General features: G+C 34.2%; 1 protein-coding gene across 1 annotated transcript in view; it reads right to left on the reverse strand.

The window, feature by feature from the left end:
* Window positions 1–851: 851 nt before the first annotated feature.
* LOC150081320 (TGF-beta-activated kinase 1 and MAP3K7-binding protein 3-like) overlaps window positions 852–25,017 on the reverse strand; it is a 121,117-nt gene continuing 96,951 nt past the window's right edge. The window contains exons 7-8 of the mRNA XM_090380164.1: window positions 16,907–17,076; window positions 852–1,136 (exon numbers count right to left, since the gene is read on the reverse strand). Of these exons, the coding sequence (XP_090236290.1) occupies window positions 852–1,136; window positions 16,907–17,076 (455 nt within the window). The remainder of the gene's footprint in view (window positions 1,137–16,906; window positions 17,077–25,017) is intronic.

The following is a 25,017-nucleotide window of genomic DNA, read 5'->3' on the forward strand; positions in this document are numbered from 1 at the left end:
CTCGCTGAAAAAAATGCTGGAAAATTGAGAAAACCCATTCATTTTTCAACATAGTTCCCTCTTAAGTCAACACACTTTCTGGCATGATCCACTAGCTTTCTTAATCTGCTAAAATAAATTTCAAAAGATTTTGACTCAAACCAGTTGTTTACAGCATCCATCAGCACTGCCACTGTTGAATTTTTGTACTTTCAAGTCCTTTTCCTTTTTGAGATTTGGAAATAGAAAATAATCTGATGGAGTCAAATCTAGTGAGTAGGATGGATGCTGTAATAGCATGAATTCACAGTCAAGCAGTGTTGCCTGAGTCAAATGCTGTGTGCACCAGTGCATTATCTTGATGCAAGATCACTCCTTTGGCCAATTTTACATGCCTCTTAAATTCAATGAATTGAATTCTTGAATTGAGCTTCAATTCCTCATGGAAACATCTCAGTAGGTTAGAATAATACTCGGCATTGATAGTGGTACCTTGTTGCAGAAAATCAACCATGATCACTCCTGTATCCCAGAAGATGGATGCCATGACTTTCCCAGTCAACTTATGCACTTGAACTTTTTAGGTGGGGAAGAAGAGGGATGCTTCCCGTTTCAACTGTTCTTTTGTTTCAGGGTTGAAGTGGTGCACCCATGTTTCATCCACAGTGACATATAGCTATGAAAACCGAGCTTCATTAGCTTCAAAATGTAGCACAATCTCATGACAACACCTCACTCTTTCCTGCTTCTGAACTGCATTCAGAACCTTAGGGACTCACCTCAAAGAAACACTCTTCATTCCTAAACCATTCACCACAATATTGTGAGCTCACTTATGGTGATATTGAATGTTGTCTCAATGTGCTTTAATGTTATTCTGCAGTCTTGCATGATGAGGTCATGAATGGCATCCACATTTGCAAGTGTTGACATGGTAACAGGCCTCCTACTGCAGGGTGTATCTTCAACACCGTCTCATCCATGCTTAAATTTTTGTCCATTGCATATGAAGATTCTCCTAATGTTTGCTGCATGTCTTCATGAATTTCTTTCGGCACCATTCCCTTTAAACGAAGGTACTCAATGACTGCATGGTGTTTGATTTTTAAACAGTTACCATCCATCTGATGGTAACTGTTTCCACATTTCAACACTTCCTGTAAAGGAGAAGAATATAGTTACAAATCTGAAATTTTCTGAACACAAAAGAAGAATCCCAACACGGATTGGCAAAATTTCAACACTTCCTGTAAAGGAGAAGAATATAGTTACAAATCTGAAATTTTCTGAACACAGAAAAAGAATCCCAACATGGATTGGCAGAATTTTCTTTCACAAAAACCTTTGCTATCTATATTGGGCAAAAATTTTAAACCTCCCTTTATACACTTTTATTTATAAAAGTATGTATATTCATAGCTAAAGTACATCAAATTTGTTTACTTGTACTTGTTTTAGAAGTGGGGGATGTAAAATTTATGAAATATTTTAAGGGGGCAAAAGTTATAAAAGTTTGGAAGCCTCTGTATTATAAGAATAAAAAAAAAACTATATGAGGCGTGATCAAAAGGTTTGTGAACTGACTTTATATCTTGAAATTGCAGTCTCATAGTGAGTTATGACTTGTTACACACATACTATTTTATGTGTTTCATTGCATTTTAAAATGAGTGAGTTTACAGAGCAGAGAACCTGCATCATATATTGTTTATAATTAGAGAAAAGTGCCACAAAATGTTAAAAAATGACAAACAGAATGCCACAAAATGTTAAAACTAGCTTTTGGAGAAGATTCTACATGTCATTCAGTACTAATGATTCAATCACTATTATTTGTGATCTGACAGGGAGTGAGTGAGCGAGTGGAATTTAACTATCTGAAAAGTTGCTAGTGAAAGTGGTATTTCTTATGGTTCGATCAATTTTAACACAAGGTTTGGGAATGCAATAGTATGTGATAATGACTATAGTATATGCTGTGGTCTTAACAATAGCTTAAAACGTCTTAATTTCAACAGATAATCTAATTAAACCTGTGATTCACTAAACCTGGGTCACAAGTTATTACAAGCCCTACCTAACTGCCAAATTATAGGTCACAGACAATTGTCTTGTGTATGCAGGAGTTGAAACCCAGAAACTGAGCAATTTGTCACTAATTGTCATGAACAGCTGTAGACTATTCCACGACCTAACAAACTTTGCCAGTAGATGGACTGCAGTAAAAACTTTTGATTTTGAGGAGACATCATCTCCATCATTCATAACCTGTTCCAGCATACTGCTTGGATAAATGATCAACCAGTGAACTAAATTTGACTATTCTTGAATCATTTTCTGGATTCACCAATTTTCTTAAAAATAACCAGAAATGCTTGGTGCTGGATAATGCCTTGCCAGATTTGGGAGGTTCAGTTGTATACTTCCTTTGGCAAACTGAATCACACTTACAACAAACTTCAAAAATTTGAACTTGAAGGTATCTTGCATTTTTAGGAATCTGTTACCATTCTTTAAAAACAAAAATCTTTTTAATAGAATAATGATCACTATAATTAGAGAAATTCAGATGCAATTTTTTTACCATGTGAAAAAAAGTTGTGATCTTCACGGATAAAGGTCACAGTTATTTATGTAGTAAAAATATTATATCTGCAAAAACAACATTACAGTCTAACACAATCAAAACAATTTTGTCTGTTTATTGGTAGCAATGTAAAAACTAAAAACAGTACTACATTTTTGTTTCAGTTTGCTGAATCTGTACAATGCATGTTTCCATTATGCTCTGCAAACAGATTGTTCTTATTGAACGACCACCAGTTCAGAGGAGTTTACAATAAATCATAAATACGATCATTAATCACATGTACCAGTCACAGGCTTAAACCACAGTCCACAGGCACAGTGTGTAATAGTAAAGACTAAAATGGGTTCGGGGCTGAAAGTTAGTCTCTCATATTGTGGAGTTATACTTCAAAGAGCACATGCTACTGCACTCTCACTCCTGACCACTTAGCTACATCAGGCATTGTTGGCATTTAAAAAAAAAAAAAAAATGCAATAAAGAGCTGAAATTGTTCTTTATAAATGTACTTTCTTATACCTTTGCATAATGCAGTTAGGAAAATAAATATTTTTTTCCCACAAAAAATTACTGGGGGAAGACAGAGAAGAAATTTAAAATACTAGTTACTTGTATGTTAAGCAACACTAACTCTGTAGTTCTAATTCCATGATAAAGTGAGGTCCTAGACCATACACATCAGTCAAACTTACCCCTTTTTTCTGTAATTTTTTTTTCCTTTATTAATACTGAAATATATTCATATTTCAGTATTAATGAATTACTGAGAGCTGCAAGTCCCATTTCAGAGTACAAAACAACAAACCACAAGAGAAACAATAGAGGGTAAAAGCATATCTGGGATGGATCCTCTGGCATCTACTTGAAATGTCTGTACAATACACTGCAGAGTGAGAAGAATCTCTGTCTTGAAGAGCTCAAATGAATAAACAGTGTATGACACAAAAAGCAGGTATCAAGGTCAGTTGAACTGAAAATACCGAGACATGACTGCCATTTCTCATGGCCATTAAAGTGTTAACCTATGGATCAGAGTGCCGAGTAAGGAATTGTCAAAAATTAGAATCTTCAAAATATGAGTTTTAAGAAAAATAAAGGAAACTAATGGATGGAAGAAAGGGCAAGATAATATCACAAATGAGGAAATAAGAAAAATGTTGAGGCAACTAACATCCAGTCAAAGATAAGTGAATCAAACCTAAGATCACATGGGCATGTAGAAAGGAAAAGAGAAGGGAGAGATTACCTAAACAGATATTTGAAGCAAAAATGAATTGTAAGAGGCTCAGAGGCAGACCAAGAGGAAAGTGAATCAATGGTATCAAGCATGCATTAGAGAAAAGGGAGCTTAATCTGGCTAGGGCTAAAGATCTGACAGAGATTTCATAGCAAGGAGGAAAATATTGGATGGAAGGCTTTTAAGTCTAGATGACTGATATGTACTACCATAGTGATCTGTATGCCTACTAGGCAGAATGGATTTAGATAATGTTGATTTTATTAATCAAAAACGAATCTGTTACCGGTTAATTATTTATGAAAAAGTTTGTGTGTTATTAATTAATTAAATGAGTCACTACAGGAGTAAAATACTAATGCTAATCTTTGGGTAATGAATTTAAAATATAAAGTAGAAGTTTCATCAAGAGTAGTTTTATGTAGTTCAACTTGTATAGTCTATACTAAAAAAGGGTTTTGGGCCAAAAACCACAGACTACAGAGAAATTTATCAGACAAATAAGTTAGTGCAAAGCATCATTTTGGTTCATAGTAAATCACCAAAGTAGGTGAAATGGCATAATTTTCGTTATATCTCATATTGTGAATGTCTTCACGAGTTGCCATGACATTGCACTACCTCGAATAAGCAAACCTTCACCAGTAGAGAAGACTAATGTTACTTACTCTCGGTGGATACCACCACCCAGGCGGCATCATTTTGAAGTTTGGTGGCTTCTCATTGGTAGGTGGGTATGTATCCCAGCGATACAACTGAGTGACAACTCAGCTATGAAGTATAACTCCATAATACGAGAGAGGCACAGTGTGTGATAGTAAAGACTAAAATGGGTTCGGGGCTGAAAGTTAGTCTCTCATATTGTGGAGTCATACTTCATAAATGGGGTATCTACCAGCCCATCGATGAGAAGCCAACAAGCTTTGAAATGGTGCCACCTGGGTGGTGGTATCTGCTGAGAATAAGTAGCATTAATCTTCTCTACTAGCAAAGCATTGCTCATTCAAGGTAGTGCAATATTATGACAACTCATGAAAGCATTCACAACATGAGATGTAACAAAAATGATGCCATTTCACGTACTTCGGTGATTTACTACAAACTAAAATGATGGTTTGCACTAACTTGTTTGTATAGTATATACTTTTTTATTAATTTTTTATTTTAACTGCTGCAATTCCCAGTAATTTTTTTAAGAATCTGATAGGTACTGTGAATGACAGTTTGATGGGTGCCGATTAGTAGTGATATATCCTAAGTTGTAGCAAATTTTATTATTTAATTTGTATTATATTCGTATTTCTGATATTTTATAATATCAGAAATTTTGTGATATGCATTTGACAATGTAAAGATATATCTGTGTCTGTGTATAGTTTCTGTTTATGCTTTTGATGGATTAATAAAGAATCATCATCATTATTATTATTATTACTATTTTCAGGATGAAATAAAATTTTATAATCAAAATAACCAATTTATTGAGAAGCAATGTAGAATAAAAAAAAATATGATTTCTCACATGAGCATGTATAAAGAAACTTAAAAGGATAAATGAAATTCTGTGTGCAAGTTACTGATATATTTATTCTAGTAATATGTATGAAATGATAACTGACAAAGCATAAAAATATCTTACCCCTGTAATTTCACATACTGGAATAATAAAAATAACGGAAGTGAAAATGTAAATTATTATTCAGCAATAGATGTTATGAAGGTCAGCAAGGTGATGGATGAGAGACAAGTTACATATATGTTTTGTGACTAGTAATTGTTTCAAGGAGTAAATCAGAAAAGAGTAAACATTTCCTTTCTGAAAGAACTGGGTACTTACAAAAAGTCTACTGCAGAAAATACACACAATCAACTGTATGGAAAAAAAAAAAAAAAAAAATATATATATATATATATACACACTTTGTATTTAATTTAGTACAACACTGACTAGATCTGTTGCCTGTTACCTATAACAGAACTGAGTAACAGCAATTACCGAGTTTAACATGCTATAAAACTACTTAAAATGTGAGGAGTTACTCATAGTATAAATAATGGACGATATAAGTTCAAAAAAATTCTGACAACAGCAGAACCCTACTAATCTGACAGTACTAATATGAATTTTATAAAACATCCACTTAAAAGTACTCTCCTACTGCTACTGTTTATTGACACTGATACAGTTCCTGAAAATCAAGTCAAAGAAGTATTTTTATGGAATCACGTTTTGGGGTATGCATTGTTATTACTGATCTGACCTACTCTACCACATCAAATCTGTATCTGCTTGAGCAGCACCTTACTATGTCCAAAGAGGCAGAAGTGTGATGGTGAAGGGTTGGGGAAATATTGCTGGTGTGATGCACAATCATGATGCAGAAGCATCGCGATTGTTCTTATTATCCCATTTATTGTTGTTATTTGGTGGTTTTTAGGAGTATTAGCAACTAAGGTCATATTGCTCTGGGGATATGCGGCGGTCCTTCCCTGACCTTTCTGCATCCTCCGTATTTGGTGGTCACGGGCTCGAACACCGGTCTAATCAAGAAGCATGTGCTACGCACTGCTGCTCCTGCCCACCTGGTTACGGAGGCACCTATTATCCCATAACCTTTTTTCTACAGTGCTTTCCAGACAGTTTTGTATCACTGATACAAGATCACCAAATCTCCAAGAAATGAATAATTCTTTCTGCATTGTGAAAAACTAAGAGCAGCACTTTACCTGTTGATCTGTATGTCATACAGGAAGCACCAGCTTTAATAATGCATTGTTTGATGCTGTTCAAGTTCTGTATGAGAATTCTGAGGCATAAACCAAAATAGATATTCATCAATTCAATTAACTCACAGAAACCTTTTGCTCTGAAAAAATGTAAGTCTTTAATTCACTGCCTTATCTTATCAAAGCAACTTTGGTGGCTCTGTAAACATGTTGCTAAATTTCTGGAAAAATTTGGCACTAACTTGTTCCTCAAATGTTGCCATTTTACCTTTTCACTCACTACATGTCTCTTACTCCAGTGATGTACACTGGATAAGAGACATGTAGTGAGTGAAAACACCGTATTCATACCAAGAAGTGGCCGAAAACAATCAAGACTTCACAAATTGTTGCATCACAATTGAAAAAGAATTGGTGCTATACATGACCACAAACTTTTTTTAACAGTTTGTTAACTGTTTTGTTGTGTTAACTTATCAGAATAAATTCATTAGCGGAATTTTTTGAATGTATGCATATACAAAGCCATGCACATGCTTAAAATGAAATAAACACCAAGAAGTTCGGTTTAAAATTTAGGTGCTGATTATAAAAATGCTGTTTATCATAACAGAGCCTGAAAATTTAGAGAAGATTATAAAGTAAGCCAGAATCACATTTGATTAGAAATTGGTTTAAATGGTTTATGCATCCCAACCATATTCCTTATCCAAGTTTGAGAAAGTTAGCATTTCCTTAAGTAACTCTCATTAAAACTTGATATTAATCTCTTTTCACAGTGAGACCCTTTCTCATGACTATTTCAGTCTATTTCTCTTCTGGCCTTGGCCATTGAAAATATATATGGAAATTTATTTATTTATTTTTATTGGCATATTGCATGATAGTTATGATAATGCAAAATGGCATATAAGCACAAATTCTTCTTTCATAGGCTGGCTTACTGTGTCCTAACATTATCTAGGATTCACTGCTGAAATCATTTCCACAGGAATGAAAACTTGTGTTTCCTCATTTCCATCTTAAACCCTTGTAATTAATTAAAATTAAACCTTGATTTTCCAACAGATGTGCAGGACCATTTTGATATAAAAGCAAAACACTTCATACTTCATGGCTAGCTTCCTTTAAATCCGGTTTCATTTCTTGCTTTTACTATTACTAAAGCTATAACAGGATCTAGAAAAGTTGAGCAGATGGGCTGAGAGGTGATAGGTGGAACTAGACCAAGGTATGTCTGTCAGTGGCAAAGGTTGATGACGTTGTAGAGCAGATATCATCTTTTAAGGGCACAAAAGATGATATTGTTGTAAACGTTGGCACTAATGATATTAAGAGTAGGAGACCAGCAGAATTACTTAACAAGTACTGAAATTTGAAAAGGAAAGTGTCTGCAATTCTGTCCAGACACAATAGGAGGGCGTATATTATGAGAGCCTTGTCAATCAATACGGCCCTGGAGAGACTGTGCAAGGCTCATGTAATAGAATTTTTCTCAGCCTGGTCTGTGCTTGTTAACAGGAGAGATTATTTCTAAAGCAATGAGATACATTTAAATAGAAAGAGTCAAAAATATTTGCTGATGCTATTGAGGCAGTGTTAGGTGGGTTGGAAAACTGCTAGCTTGGGGGGGGATGCACACACTAATAGATTTAACAGTAACCACTGACAGAGGAGAAAGTGATTCTTGCACTGCTCCTATTGAAATGAGCAGCAGCCTGGAAAACAAGGTGAAGGGAAATTCAGAGACTGCTGGGAGTCATCACGGTACAAGTAAACACATGGGCTGTGTTAAGGTAGCTAAGAATAGGAACAGGTGCATGTCTACTGGCGTGTACACCAATGCTAGAAGTTTGGTAAATAAATTTGATGAGTTTGAGGTGTTGGTCAAAACATCAAAGGCAGATATTGTTCAGATATCAGAGACATGGTGTCACAGAGATATAAGGAATGCAGAATTGGAATTTGGGGAGTACAATGTGTACAGGAAGGAAGGAGGGGTTATGCAATTAGTTACAAAACACATAAAATCCAAGGAAGTACAGCTAGTCGACATGGCTGGACAGTGCAGTGTCAAGTCAGTTTGGTGTGACATAAGCAATCGGAAAGCAAAATTGAGAGTAGGAGTGTGTTATAGGCCTAATGAATCTGATGAGTATAATAAACAACTGTACAGGGAAATAGAGTGGGCCAGTAAATCAGAGAGTCTTATAATGGGGGATTTTAATTTCCCAGATATTGACTGGAATTTGTGGGTTGGTCCCTCACACAATAACAAGGCTTTTGTGGATTTATTGGATGATTGTTTTCAACATTAGCATGTTTGGGAGGCAACTAAAGGGCGTAATACTCTTGATCTGATTATCAGTAGTGATTCTTCATGCATTAAGAATCTGAAGATAAAGGAACCACTAGGTGGCAGTGATCACAGTGTGCTAAAGCAAGATTTACTCAAAGATATAACTACCATCAGGGGTAAAGGGAAGGGTTTTTGCTTTTGCAAAGGAGACTACGGAGGTCTCAGACAGTATTTAAATTCTATACGGTGGGATCAACTGATGATGTTACCAACAGCAAATTCAAAATGGGAAGCATTCAAAAAATTAATCTATCTTGGAAGCTACTAGGCTTTTCATACCAACTAAGAAATATTGTTCAAGATTTAGGCCTAAATGGATGTCAGATGAACTAATGAGACAGGTGACATAGAAGAAAAATGCATGGGATACATATAAATTAATAGGTGACAAGGAAGCCTATGATAGATATAAGCTGGTCTGTAACCAAGTCACTAAGGAGGTTAGGCAGGCAAAGGCAGATTACGAGAAACCTTTGGCAAAGGATGCAAAGAAAAACAGAAAAGAGTTCTTTATTTATATAAACTCTAGAAGGAAGGGGATGAATCAGATTGGTCCACTGGATATCGATGGGTCAACTGTTGATGATCCTGTGCCTAAAATACTCATTTAGCTAACAAACTAAATGAGTATTTTGCATCTACATTCACGAGGAGTTATTCAGGGAAGAAAATGCCAGAAATTTATCAAACTAACAGGGTGCTTAATGATTTTGTAATAACTGAGAGAAAAGTGGAGGAGAAATTGTTGAAGATAAACATAAGAAAAGCAGCACCTGGGGTGGATGGGATCTATCCAGTTATATTAAAGGAGGCAGCAAAGGAAGTAAGCAAACCCTTAGCCGTAATTATGAGAGCTTCCTTGGATTCAGGTCAGGTGCCCATGGATTGGAGATGTGAAAATGTGACCCCAATTCACAAAGGAGGATCAAAGGGCAACACAAGTAATTACAGACCTGTTAGTTTAACTTCTGTTCCAGGGAAATTAATGGAAGCACTGTTAAAGAAGCACTGCAGGATCATCTAGACAAGACTTCAGTTATAGCTTGGACACAGCATGGTTTTGTTAAGGGGAAGTCTTCTTGTCTGACCAATTTGATTGGATACTATGATGTAGTCACAAAGCAACTGGATGCAGGAAATAACTTTTATATCCTATATTTGGATCTTAGAAAGGCTTTTGATACTGTTGCACATGGAAGACTGCTGCACAAATTGGAGCAGTGTGGCATAGGAGGCAAATTGCTGCTATGGATAAAGGGATGGTTGAGTGGATGAAGACAGAGAGTGGTAATCAATGGACACTGCTCTTCGTGGACTAATGTTATTAGTGGAGTCCCTCAGGGTTCAGTGTTGGGTCCATTGTTGTTTTCTGTATTTATAAATGATATTGATGATGGTATATCAGGCTTATGTCCAAGTTTGCAGACGATACAAAGGTTGGCAGAGTTGTTAATGACACTAATGACAGTATGCTGCGGCAACAGGATCTAGAAAAGTTGAGCAGATGGGCTGAGAGGTGGCAAATAAAGTTTAACATTGATAAATGTAAAGTACTACATATGGGAAGCAGTAACCCCAGAATAATGTATCAAGTGTGTGGTACTACACTGAGGGCAGTAGAGAATGAAAAGGACCTGGGGATAATTGTGCAGACAGATATGAAGTTTTCTGAGCAGTGTAGGTGGTCTACAAGCGTACCTCATGGTGTCTTGTCAATGATATACAGGAATTTTTTTAGTAGGGATAAGGAGGTGATTATCTTCTTGTATAAGGCAATGGTCAGGCCACACCTTGAGTACTGTATACAGGTCTGGAGGCCTCATTTTAGAATAATGTAGAGCTGTTGGAACGAGTACAGAGAAGGGCAACAAGATTAGTGAATGGAACAAAGGGTTGCTCAAACGAAGAAAGGCTTAAGGTTTGCAGATTACAGTGTTTGGAGACTAGGCACTTGCAGTTTATCTGATTGAGGTGTATAAAGCCTTGAATGGTTTGAGCATGCTCAATGCTGATGGGATTCTTTCTCTTGCTGAGAATAATCACCTAAGAGTGCATAAATTCAAATTGAGGAAAGACAGTTGTATGATGGATGTGCGGAAGTTTGCCTTTAGCCAGCGTGTTGTTGATTGCTGGAACAAACTTCCATCTGTCATCGAATTTGATAGCTTAAATAGATTCAAGGCAGAACTAGACAAAAATTTGGCTGTTGCTATATCCAGCTTGCTTTCTTGCACCATGTGCCTTTACTAATGCTAATGCTTACAATTGTTGTAAACCAATTAATATTAAATCCAAAGTAAAAATTTGCCTCATGGGAATGACAGTCACATTTTTTGGTCCCATGCTAAAACTACCATTTGCAACTTTTGTCCCTGTGTGGTGTACCTTGAACAATGGACAAAGAAGATAAATCCTGGCCATGCAGTTACTGTTCACTGTTTTACTTTAACCCTTTCTAGGGTAATAAAGATATCCATTAATAGCCAAGATTTAAAAATAACTTGAAATTTCAAGCCTAATTAAACCATTGGCCATTGCTTGGAATAACACACATGATAATGTAAAGATAATGCCACCAGTGTAATACATTTACACTTTATTCACAGACACCTCTTGAATTTCTAATAGAAAAACCATGGCAAAAGAATTACATTGAAAAACATTATGAATTACTTCACATTGTAGTACAGAATAGTTTTCTTATGATCAGTGGAGAAAAAAGAAGGAAGGGGTCAAAGTGATCCCAATATGACTTCTATCACTTTCAATCACCAAAGGGACTGAAAGTAATGTAAGTGATATCATTTTGAAGGAAAAAAAAAAAAAAAAAATTCCTTGTATTAATTTCTCCCTTTCCCTAAAGGAAACTCAAGAGTTATCCTTAATATTTCAAAGGCTTTAATTTTTTTAATGGAAAATGATGATCCAACACACAAAAGGCCACTGATATCTATTGAATTAAAAATTAATTTTTAGTCCTATGCTTATTTTTGATGATACTCAAATCATGAGACAAAATCAGATTTGTCTATTTGAAATATCTTAAACTCAGAATTTTTTTTTTAGCAAAACCACATCATAATTTCTATGGGCAGAAAATTCTAAGTTCTGTTTTTGCACTCCCAGTATTTTTTAAATCTAAACTATTAACTCTTCCGCATACCAAACCAAAGCTACCCTAATACTGATTACTGTTTTGGTTTGGTGTGGTACCACCCAACTAACTTCCCAGATTCTCAACTCTATTTACACAAGAATAATGAGGTAAGTAATTAGCATTCTCCCACTGATTCATATCCCTTTCACAGGTAGTCATTTTCTGCTGCATGTATTTTCTGTGGATATTTCTATTGGCACTGTTCATCCAATCTGGTGTCTACATTTAATATAATGGCAAGTAAAATAAGAACTAAAGTAATTTTTTACTAATAACCAGTAACTTATTTTTCAAAAAATCTTCACTACACTTTAGGCATTTATCTCATTTGCATACCAAGTTTTTAATAACCCGCTCATAAGTCTTTTGGTTGCTGTTAACACCACTGTTTGAGGGCTTAATTCACTTCATCATACATGTGGAACTGATTCCTTACCACATCTCATATTTCAGTCTTCCAAAAACACAAAAATTGCAAGGTGATAAAAGTCCAGACTGTGAGGACGCTCAATCTGTTGCTAATGTAGTTTTTGAACCTGATGTATTGAGCTGTTTGTGGTTATGCATTGTCATGTTATAAAATGATACAGTCAGTCAAGTCTTGGCATCTTGTTTTTGATGTAGTTGCAGATTGACTTTGAGGCTTCATGCAATTTTGTGAAATTTGTGAAACCATATGTGAAATGGTATAGCAGCAGTCCTTGTGAATCAAGGAATAGCATCAGCATAATCTTCTTAGTGCTTTCAAGCCTTGAATTTCTCTTTAGTTACACTGATGACTGATGTTTCCTCTACCTGCTTCACCACTTACTCTTTGCTTCAAAGTGCCTGCACAATGCCTCACTGATAGTCACTATGATCCAAGAAGTAATTTCGCTCTACTTCATATTGCATTAGGTGCTGTAAACAAAATCCCACTGGCAAACATTTCTGTTCATTGTTGAGACACTTTGGAACAAATTTTGCTCAGATCCCCTTATCCTACAATTTGCCATAGATGATGGTGTAGGTGTATCCTGGCCATATCATCAACTATTGTGAAATGATGCACACTGATCAACATTGCCTGCTAAGGCAACATTTTCTTCTGATACAACTGTGTGATTTGGTGTTAGGGGAGGGCCATCCTCCAGAGTTTTTCTATCCTCAATGATTTGTGCATTTGTCATGGGCATAACATGCAATTGCTGACAAATGGGCAAATCATTACCAGAAGAAGAAAAACTTTTAACAGATTTAGAAGACAAAGTATTTCTAATTTCTGGTGGCGAGGCATCCTCTTAAATCTTAAACAGATTTAAGAAACTGAATAAAACTGCACTGTGTTAACTTGAATATACCTATCACCTCCTGTACATACAAGACAATCAACAAGTTCTACTGTTAAGTAGAAGCATTAGTACCAATCTTGAAATTTACATTCAGGACAGCAATAATTTAAATTTCATTTACATTTGATTCACCCTCATATTTTCTTCTAAACCAGTTAAAACAAATGACATCAGCTACAGTCCATTCAGGTTTCAGCCTCTTTAATTCCACTCTTTGGAACAATCATCCTGCTTGGTTACTTCTTGAAAGTTATGACCTATAATAAGGGCAGTAATATTTACAAGTTTTGTCTCACTTTTTAACAATACATCCACAGCACTATAGGTTCAGCAACATTCTGAGTTTGGGAAGGGAAAAAGTGTAAAGGTAATAAAACAAGAGAGTACTTTTTTTGTGAATATTTTTCACAAAATGCAATCTCTTTCATTTCCCAAAACAGATTATTTGAATTTAATTATAGCTGTACTTGAAGCAAATACAAGTAACTCATTCAATTAGGAGTCTTTTAATCCTCTGTCTTGCAGCTATTCTTTATACTAAATAGGACTTGTCACTTAAATGAATCCTCCTCATTTTTCCTTTCTGTCCTAGCTAATTTTATATTCTATTATACCTATCCATATTACTTTATCTCATATTGGATTTTCTCCTCTCTTTCAACTTTTTCTTCATTCCTATCTGCTTTTTCTTTTAACACATTTCTGTGATATTCCTCTCATCCATTAAGTATTCTAATTTGCCAGTATTTTTTAGAAAAAACAGTTTTCTTTATTGGTGTAAATATAACCCTACAATAAACCAAAAAAAAAAAAAAAAAAAACCCAAAATGGTCCAATAAATTATTCACTAGTAATATGTTACATTTCAGAATCTATTTTGAACCTTTTGCAAAGAATTACATTGAAAAGCATCATGAATTACTCCACATTGTAGTACAAAAGAGTTTTCTTATGATCAGTGGAGAAAAAAGAAGGGGTCAAAGTGATCCCAATATGACTTTTTTCACTTTGACACTCTTTTGCAAAAAGTAACATATTCTATAAAAAAAAAAAGATGGAAGATAGGCCTGGTCACTGGTGACAGACTGCAAGATGAATTAAAGAAGTCTGGTTATTAAACGACACATTTAATAAAAAAAAAAAAAAAAAACATACATAAAGAAAATGATCCCAAATACAGGCAGTGAATTTTTCTGATTCAAATAAATGCAATACACAGACACAATGTAAACTTAGAAATGACCATCACTGTGATAACTAAAATTATCTTTTTTCCCATTCTTAAACATTGTTTCAACATTCCATTATTTATAATTAATATCTAAAACTTAAAACAAATATTTTGCAAGGATAATTAACAGACAAATGAATGAATCATTATATAATATCACTGTAAGATATGAAGAAATAACTACAGACAGAAAATAGTATAATACAGTTAACTAGAAAAGAAAATAGTATAAAGAATGGGAATGAAATTTTAAACATTATTGTCTAAACTTATGAAATGTTAATGAAAAAAGTATATTTTTTTTATTCTAAAGATTATCAATATAATTACTAACTCAACTAAAGTGCAGCATAAAAAAAAAAAAAAAAAGAATTTAAATTATTTCATGTTAGAAGGTAACATGACACAAGTAAATATGATAGGGGTGGAAAAGTTACCAAGTTACAAAAGATTTTAAGACAGTGATAATACCCTTATTTATAAGAAGTTAATTTTTAACCAGAAACTGATTCACATGATCTAAAACTAATTTTTAGTTTTAAATCAGTGTGATCCACAACTAAAAATTAGTTTTAGATCGGTGCAATATGGATTACATTATAGACTGCTGAGATAAACCAGGCAATTCATAATGGAAAATGAAACCATTTAAAATATATTGTTGCAAATAAAAAAAAAAAAAAAAAAACGTTAAGGCAAACACTAAGTTCCTATAATAATATAGCATAATTGGCTGGTTATTTGGAGGCAAATTGACACTAAACTTCATTCTTAGCTAAACAATTTATCTGAGAGGAAATTTTTAGATACTACAAAGTGAATTAAATAAAAAGCAGCCATTTGTTTTGGAAATTTCTTCTGACCTTTCTACAGTGCCAATTAAATAATTCAATTATAACGTGAAAACAACTAAAAATAATTTAAACTTATACTGTTGAAGCTCTGGTACCACTATGGAACAAATAAAAGGTAGCTATAATTGAGGAGATTATTACCATAACTAGTAAAATAAACATTTACTGTAATTAGTTTGCCTGGAGTTCTTATGGTTGCAGTTTAAAAGTTATGACTGATCTATTACCTGTAACAGCCATATCAAATGTGAAATTTACGGTTTTAACCATGAAAATGTATAAACAAGTCTAAGAAAATACCATTTGTATTTTTCTGCTTAATTCATAGTATTACAAATACCATCAGCCGCAAAAAGAAGTGCAAATTAGGAAGGGAAAAAAATCTTGTTTTTCAAACTGAAAATATTTTAACTAAAAAAAAAATACTTTCTGGAGGGAAATAAAAGCATATATTCAGTTTCACACAATTCATGTACATAAAAGGGAGGACATGTTAACTGATGTTATTATTTCTGTTCCACAGTTACAAAAAATCTGGTATAATAAAATGCAGCATGTTTTCTATCCTTTTTTTTTTATTTTCTGGCAATTTTTTTATATATCATTAACTGTCTAATGTCTATAACTATTTAATCTTCCATGGCCCTGCCTCTGAAATAGTCCATTTCATTAATATGATGAAAGCACCAGTTCATCAGTTATAGGGAGAGTAAAATTTTAATATAACTAAGAATCACTTATATCACTTGTTTAAATACCTAAACTAAGAAACTGAAAAAAATAAAATAAATAATAATAATAAATAAATTAGTAAATTAATAAGAGGAGTTTACCTCAATATAGTACGTGGAACACTTCCGTATGATACCCTCCAGAAATTAAAACGGAAAAAACGAAAAAATCGACAACTTACCGGTACATTAAAGTAAAATATAAATAATTAAAGTAAAATATAAATAATTAAATATATCAATTTAACACAATTCAAAACAATTAAAATTCAAATTAACGCAATTAAAAGAATCTAACAAAAATATTCAAAACGATTTTCCTTCCTCACTTCCTTACTTTTTCGTTAGATTCTTTTAATTGCGTTAATTTGAATTTTAATTGTTTTGAATTGTGTTAAATTGATTATTTAATTATTTATATTTTACTTTAATTATTTATATTTTACTTTAATGTACCGGTAAGTTGTCGATTTTTTCGTTTTTTCCGTTTTAATTTCTGGAGGGTATCATACGGAAGTGTTCCACGTACTATATTGAGGTAAACTCCTCTTATTAATTTACTAATATTATTATCAACGTAGAACATATTGAGTATTTCAGCTCTGATTCATACTATCTAATAATAAATAAAATAAATTAGATAGATTAATATATAGATTAATCATGTGTTATCTACGAGGTAAACCCAATTTGTGTGTTAAGCATAATTTTACACTCTTGGTGGAAGATGGAGCTGTATTTTGGGTTACACGAATTTGGACATGCCCCACTGCCCCTCTGGGCCAAGATCCTATCCTCTGATCAGAAGATGGCCCAGATTCAGTTTCTGCATTTGTATTACTGTGCCAATGATCACAGAGATGTGCATCATTACCACTTTGACCTATGAGAAAGGAAACAGTGGGAAAAAAAAAATAAATAATAGCAGGAGGGGGGGGGGAAGAGAGAAAAATAAAAAGGCATATATTTTAACAAATTTATCAAGCTTGATATTTATATATGAATATATATATATAAATATATATATATATATATATATATATATATATACACAAAATTTATGTCATATTTTGATGCTATATAACTGTAATGGTAATTTTAATTTGTTTTACCATATTATATTTATTTATACTTTAAGTGCTATTATGATTACAGTTAACTGTAACACGTGCTACAGTCAACTGTAACTCTTATATCCATGTAACACATGGATATAAGAATTCATACCCTATTAATGAAATGTCTGTGCAATGTGATCAAAGATCAAAGCACAGAAAATGTTCTTAAAAAATGCAATAGGCAGCTATATTCTTAAAAATACTTAAAAAAAAAAAAACAACAAAAAAAAAAAAACACAAGCAACTACTTAATTATTAAAAAATAAATTTTGTAAACTATCTATAGCAAAAAATTTTATCTCAATAATGCATAAAGACATTGAATATCTACTATTAGCATATAAAAAAAATTAGTTCTATTATAAAATATCCACACAAAAAAGAAAATAATGAACAATTCATTATGGTTTTAGTCAAATTAGTCAAATATCCTTGTTTATTTTTTACAATACAACAGCATTCCTAAAACTACTGAATATGGCCTTTTCAAAAAAAAAAAAAAAGGAGAAAAGCCCTTTGTGTTGCAAATAAGACAAAATGTTAAGCACCTTTGAAAGTTAAGCTACTTAAAATTTCTCAACACAAAGATGAAGTCTACTCAACATATTAAAAACATCCATTTGAAAAATTATGAAAGTATTTTGGGCATTAAAACAGGTTTTCTATAAATATTAAAAATCCTGATGTCCTTAAAACACACAGTTTTGCTTATATGCAATCTAACAGTATGTGCACAGCTAAGAGGTGGTAAGCAGCAGCTGATAAAATTATTTGGAAGTGTAGGTTCTGGATACTTCACTGAGCAAACTGAATGGTGGAGTTCCACTGCTCGATCTCAAAATTTCCAATTCTTGGAAATGGGAATACCATATACCAAATGATGATTAGTCTATCTCTACACCAACACAATTAACTGATTGAGATTATAGGTGTATTTTCACTGCTAAGTTTAAAATCAACTATATTTGCTCCAACTAGACAATGTCTTTGAGAACAGTCAGAAAATTTAGCCATCATTATAAATATTTAATATTTATGTTAAAAACAAAGAAAACCTAAAATTCTCAAATTTCTGAATGCACAAAAATGAAGGAAATCGGAAATAATACTTACAAAATATTTTTCCTCACAATGCAGCCATAAAGGAAGAAACACACTTAATAAAAAAAAAACAAAAAAAAAAAAACTAAACCAGATCTAATTTTCGCATTAAGTTTTATATTATTTCATATACCAAACTAATTTTATAATCAGAGTGGTTTGCATATGGAGAAGTTTACTCTAATTATACTTAGCAGGTTTCACATATTCACATATGAATTAAAGAATTCCTTTCAGAATTTTAATAAAATATTTAATATTAACATGTCTTGATTTATTAATGTACTAATGAATAATGAAAATTCCAAAAGGACATTTACATGATGGTTCTTACAAAATATATTTTGAAGGAAAAATACTATTACCACACGAAAATATTTATAAATTTTAGTTTATTGAGACATTATTATCACTGCCACCTAAGTGTCACTCTGAATACATATTGAAGTAATTGCATGACTAGCTGAGCATACATATTTGTATATTTATATACACAGACACATATACAAATATGCTTACAATACTGATTTAGCAATGACTGATCTAGGAAGCTGCAAAAAAAAAAAAAAAAAAAGGCATAGTTTTAATTTATATTACATAAAAGTGTTGGAACAGGCTTAGTTTTGCAATCAAGTCAACAAAATATGCTCAACTGGAGACTGACATAATTCTTTCATTCATAAGTTTGCTAGGCATGTGTGAGTTCAAGGTAGCAAGGTTTATGCCAGAGCCTGCTCTATGGAGCGAACTTTTTTTGTGTGTTAATTTTATAAAAATTGTAAAAACGAGAACTAGTACCTAAATGCATTTACATATTTTTATTATTTTGACCTGACTGCCCAACATTTGAGTAAAATTAATTTACAAAATCAAATCAGAAATATTTAAAAAAAAAAAAAAAAAAAAAAACAGTTTTAGAAAAATCTCATGGAGTCTGTTTTTCATAGTTTTGAACAAGATTGATGATCAATGAATAATATTATATTTAGCATTAGCATAGGCAATGAAGCCTCTGCATAAAGGCAGATTACAACTGACAATCCAATATAAACAGAAGTAAACATTGGTTTGGCTTTTCAGATTGTTTTTAAGAAGCATCAATAGACACAGTACAATAAGTATACCAACATCAATAGACACAGTACAATAAATATACCAACAGAGCAAGAAAGAAAATATCATATTTGAAAACACTGAGTGAGCCCGTGAGAACAATTCCATTGTTTTCACGGGCTCTGCAACACCAGAATGCAAATGGAAGACAACATTGAAAGGATTAAAAATTAATCCTTCATAAATATGTCAAAAGAAATTAGTTTATACTATTACTGAAGTTTCATTTGTGGTCATTGTAATGAGACTTGTTGCATTCTTTGATAGCACAGAAATTTGAATTTAAAAAATTACCAAATTCTGATAATCTAATTGTTTATTTATGGTTTTAAGAGCTACAATTTCCCATTAGGATAACAATACCTGATGGCTATACCTCTTTCTTAAGAATAAGAGAGAGAGAGAGAATTTTTTTTTATTCCATAAATAAATGAAGTCAGACACTGTTCAATATACGGTATGATGAAATATGATAACTTTCACCATTTTTAAGAAAATTATTAACACATAAATTAGGGAGACAAAAAAAACACTGCTTTTATAGGTGTCTGCTTCTTCTGGATATATTTCTTTTATTATTATAGAATATATTCCTTTTTGATGCCCATTTTCTGTATTGATTTTTGATTAATTTAATTTTTGATGCCCATTTCAGATGGTTTTCCTGTAGAGCTGTCAAGTGTGCATAACACATGGAGGAAAGGGAAATCAATTCTCATTATGCAATATAAGATGAAAATGTCTGCTCAGAGAACACCTCAAGACTTTCAATAGCATTTTAAATCTAATTTTCCCAATCATGCTCTTTATTTCACTCATACTACTGGCAGAACCACCCCTTAAAAAAAAAAAAAAAACTTGCAAACACTGTTATATAATTGAATTCTAGAAGTTAAGGCAGTTCTGTACCATTGTCAGCCCACTAGGAAATAAAATTGCACTAAACCTAGAACTTTTTTACTTACTTCATTTACCTATTTATTTTACATATTACTGCAATAAATTTAGGTAATTTTCTACCCGTAAAAAACTAAATGGAAGTTTATTCTAACAGTAAATTACTCTTTGGCTTAAAATTCTTCACATTTATGCTGCAATCATTCTTTCTAAATTTATGCTGCATGTAAACCAAGAAAGAGTAAAAATATCCTCAGTAATTTAGTTTACTCAACCCTTATAAAGCCATAAATACTTCAATCAGGTCATAAAGGTGCCTAGTTTCAAACATTATAAATTACAGAACACAAGTTTCCACTGTCAGTGTAGGTCCTCAGTGACAAAGTCATTTTTTCTACTGTATTGAGCAAGATAACAGTGAGAGTCATACACCATAATCTAGTGCAGCTGTTTCTGGTTATTTTCTGGTCTTTGCTTTTATTTTTCATACAAAAGAGGAAAACCATTCCATATTTTCAAGTTCTCTCACAATCATGTAATTTGATTAGCAGTAAACCTAATATAGTTGTTTGTAAATAGCTGTTGTGATACTATGATCCTAGTGACTTCCCATTCAGTGTTCTTCTTCTTGTCTTTTTCTCTAAATAATTTGGCAGCATCGACATTATCTGTCATCCCTAATCCTAAGCTCTAGATCATATATACTTTTGAATGTTTATTATCTTGGTGAAGTGCTTCTGGTAACACCCATCATCATAATCTTGCATATTCAGTTTGAATAATGTTCATTCATCCATTCACGTCAACAGCATCAAGAAATACAATTATCTCCCGGTGCTTTGTCCCCTTTAAATTTCTCATTTAGTCCATTTGCAGTTTCACTTCACTTTAATTTTTTTTTTTTTTCATAATAATAATCTGCCTTTCAGTTATATTAAAATCAATCAACTTACAGTTAATATTGGCTAAATTACCAGTATCCTCAACAGCAGCAAAACTACAAATTCTGTCCCTCCACAAAACTGACAAATGCCTCCTCATACTCTTTAAAAACCATGCCAAATGAACCATTGGCCCTCCCACTCCAGGCAGATTTGTCAGTATGGTAGATACAAAATATTTAAATATTTATTCAATTTGCTGGTAACCTGTTCAGAGTCATCAAAAAAAGCAAGCCACAAAACCATGTGTGGGGCTAATGGCAGCGCAGATAACACCAAAACATTCCATTGTTCTCCAGTTGACATAATCATACTGGAAATGCAAGGAACAAGTTTAGATCAGAATGTCTACTCTGATGTTGAATTGGCCAAAATCAAACCCAGTTGGGCATGCAATCCATTTGGAAGCACACCACCGAAAACTACATTTAGCATGATATGCACATGGAGAATGACTGGAGTATGCTGTGGCTGCCATTCAACTCCCCATCAAAAATGTCAGCTGCTGAAATGCAAACTGAGGACACTGTGCTGAACCTCATTGATAATTTGAAGGAAAAATTATGGGTGAATCTCAATAACACTATAACTACTGCACTTAAATGCATCAATCTACTGGCTCATGAACATTCTGAGGCTTTAAGTTTGAATTTACTCACAAGGATCACAAATAGATCAATGTCTCCTGACCATGACAGCCCTTCAAATGTATCCCTAAATTGCTCCAGCAACAGAAATCCTGAGATACTACTACTTACAACCATTTGCAATTATTTGGAATAGCCTTTAGATGACCACTGGACATCTTTGACTTCAAATATTTTCCCTGAGGAGGCTGTCCCCTCCCCACCTTGGAGACTGAACTCTGTGATCAGTCAAGTAGTCGTGGACCCCTCAAAGCACTATTCATCACCAGTCCTGTTCTATCCTATCCTATCCTATCTTGGAGTCATCTCAACCTGGTTGAATGGTTCAGTCAGACCCCATCTTTCATAAATGGACATTACATATTCCCAAGGGCTATTCCATCCTTTCATATGCAAACAGAAGGGGGGGGGGGGGGGGGTGGACATGAACCTCCCACGAAACCATGCCATCAAACTAGCCCAGTTTCATGTAAGAGGGCTTAGGTTGGATGATGATCAAAGTTGATCGAAGCTTGGAATTCATCGAACTTCAATCAACTCCAAGCTGCAGCCTTGTAATAGACTAGCTGTGAGACAAAGGTTCAGATCCCCTTAGTGGGCTCTTAATTTCTTTAATTAGCCACATATACCACACCAGAACAAGTGGCTGAAGTTCTTCAGGCTCACTTAAACCTCAGACTCAATGTACAGAAACTGCAGTCCAGGAACCCTCACTGCACATCTTTCAAGACAGAATATGCAACTTGCACAATCTATCTTGAAAGATGTGATTAGATCAAACTGGTGTCTTGCACACACCAGTTTGATCTAATTGGCACTGAATAAATTTGGCCTATAGGCACGATTATTAGACCCTTCTATGAAAACAGGACTACTCACACTACTCACTTTCCTAATCCTCCTCACCATTACCAAGGTAATCCCTTGACAGAACACTTTCTCAATATGCACAGGACCTCTTCAAGAGGAGAAAACTGTTAATTACTATAAATCGTATCTGACAAAAGACCTCCATAAGTTAAACTATACAAGACCATAAAATACTATCCAATGGAGTCACTACAGAGAGAAACCCTGAGACAAGGAAGTGAAAAACACAAGGACGGAGTTTACCCCATGAATGATTGGACTGAAATCGACTCAACACTGAAGAAAAGAGACAATGCAACACAGCTGCCAAATGCCATTTGGTGATTTGAAGAGGGCACCCTAGCCTTCTTCATCTTTAATATCCCTATCCCCGGTGGGGGTGAGGAGACGGTTTTACTGTTTTCTCCCCTCCTCGCCATTCCCACTTTCCCTTCTGGTGGGGCATGGGCATGCCCCACCAGAAGAGAAAGTGGGAATGGCGAGGAGGGAATGTGGGAAATGGCGAGGAAAGTGGGTGGGGAGACTTCAGTCTACCCACCCATCTAACTGCATATACGCAAGCGAATGACCTACACGTCAGAATTGATTTAATCATCTCCAAATTATGTTTTTTGCCCATACGCTTGGCCTTTCAAAAATTTAGCATTATTCCTCATTGAATTTACCAAAAAAAAAAAAAAAATAAATAAATTTTTTTTTTTCTTTTTAGGTCCTAGCCGCCGAAATCTCAGGAAATTAAGCGGCAGGACCTGCCAGAGTAAATCTTAGTCTACTGGTGTTTCCTGGTCTGCCTCTACAGGGCAAAAGTGAGGCAACGTTGGGGTCCAGCGGCTAAACAACCAGATGAAGTATGGTACATACACCACACAGATACAATATCCATACACTTTTAAATCGCTGGCATTTCCCAGTGAACTGGTTCATCCACAATGAAAACAATGCAGAGATGGAGGGAACCCCTGGTGCCGTTTGACCCTAAACACACTTTACACTTGACCACAGCTGACCAGCATCTTTTCTGGCAACCTCCAATAACCCCTTCAGGCATCTGCTCATTGCAAAGCTCATCAGCCAAGTCCTACTGCTGGTTTACTAACCCTATGCCACTGTGACCAGAGTATTCAGAGGTCTCCTAATTATGCACCTCATTGAATTCAGGTCCATGTTATAATGGACAGGCATGCCTTTCTCCCGCCAACTCATCAACAAAGACTACCTCCGGTCTGGCTGGGATTTTGATGGACACCTCTCATAAAGGAGTATTTTTGAAATATCAGGTAGATCAGGAACAAGTTATATGCAGCTGAACAGTTTTTTCTCTCTCAGGCAGCACATGTTATCTGTCTGGCAGAAACATGGCTTGAAATGAATCAAGACTCATTATACTGTGCTGCTTTTGCTAGTTTGCACATATTGTGTGCTTCCGGGGAGGTGGTGGAGTGGCTTTACTGTTTAATATCACACTATTTTCCCATAAGCACTCAACCTCAACTGCAAATGAATCTTTTGAAGCTATCATCATCTCAATGCGATTTCAGTCTAGTTACATTGACATCACTTTGGTTTATATTCCATCCAGACCAACCACTGAAATGATTGAAGATATGTGCACTGGCTCCTAAACCACCTTTTGTCAACTGCTCAACACCTTATTTGAGGGGATTTTAACTTGCCATTTAACTGTGGTCACCCTCTACACTAGGCTCTATGAGGTCTTTCAATCCATTGATATGACACAGGTTAATTACCAACCCATCAGGGGATGAAACCTTCTGTCTTGTATTTTCATCCATAATGTGCATAACCAATGAGGATACTGTGGCTTTATTTCAGTCCAATCACCAGTCAATAATTCTGTCATGGTTTCTAGACTCCAACACTGTGTTGAAGCTGCTTCCTGCATCCTCTGGAACGTGTTTATTAAGTCTGACCTTAGTCTTGCAGTCACACTCATGTCCAACTGAATTAAATTAGTTACTGGCGCTGCTTCCAGTAAATGTGCTTAATAACAGATTCAAAGCGAAACAAGCACTTCGCAAGAAGTAGAAAGTATCGAATGATAGTCAAGACAGAATCGCCTTTTCCCAAGCCAGACTTCTCTTTTTAAACGGAAAAAAGCGCAGCCACTCAACAACAA

This window comes from Mastigoproctus giganteus, chromosome 8 (genome assembly GCF_048544385.1).
Source record: "Mastigoproctus giganteus isolate SK-2022 chromosome 8, ASM4854438v1, whole genome shotgun sequence".
Taxonomy (NCBI): Eukaryota; Metazoa; Arthropoda; class Arachnida; order Uropygi; family Thelyphonidae; genus Mastigoproctus; species Mastigoproctus giganteus.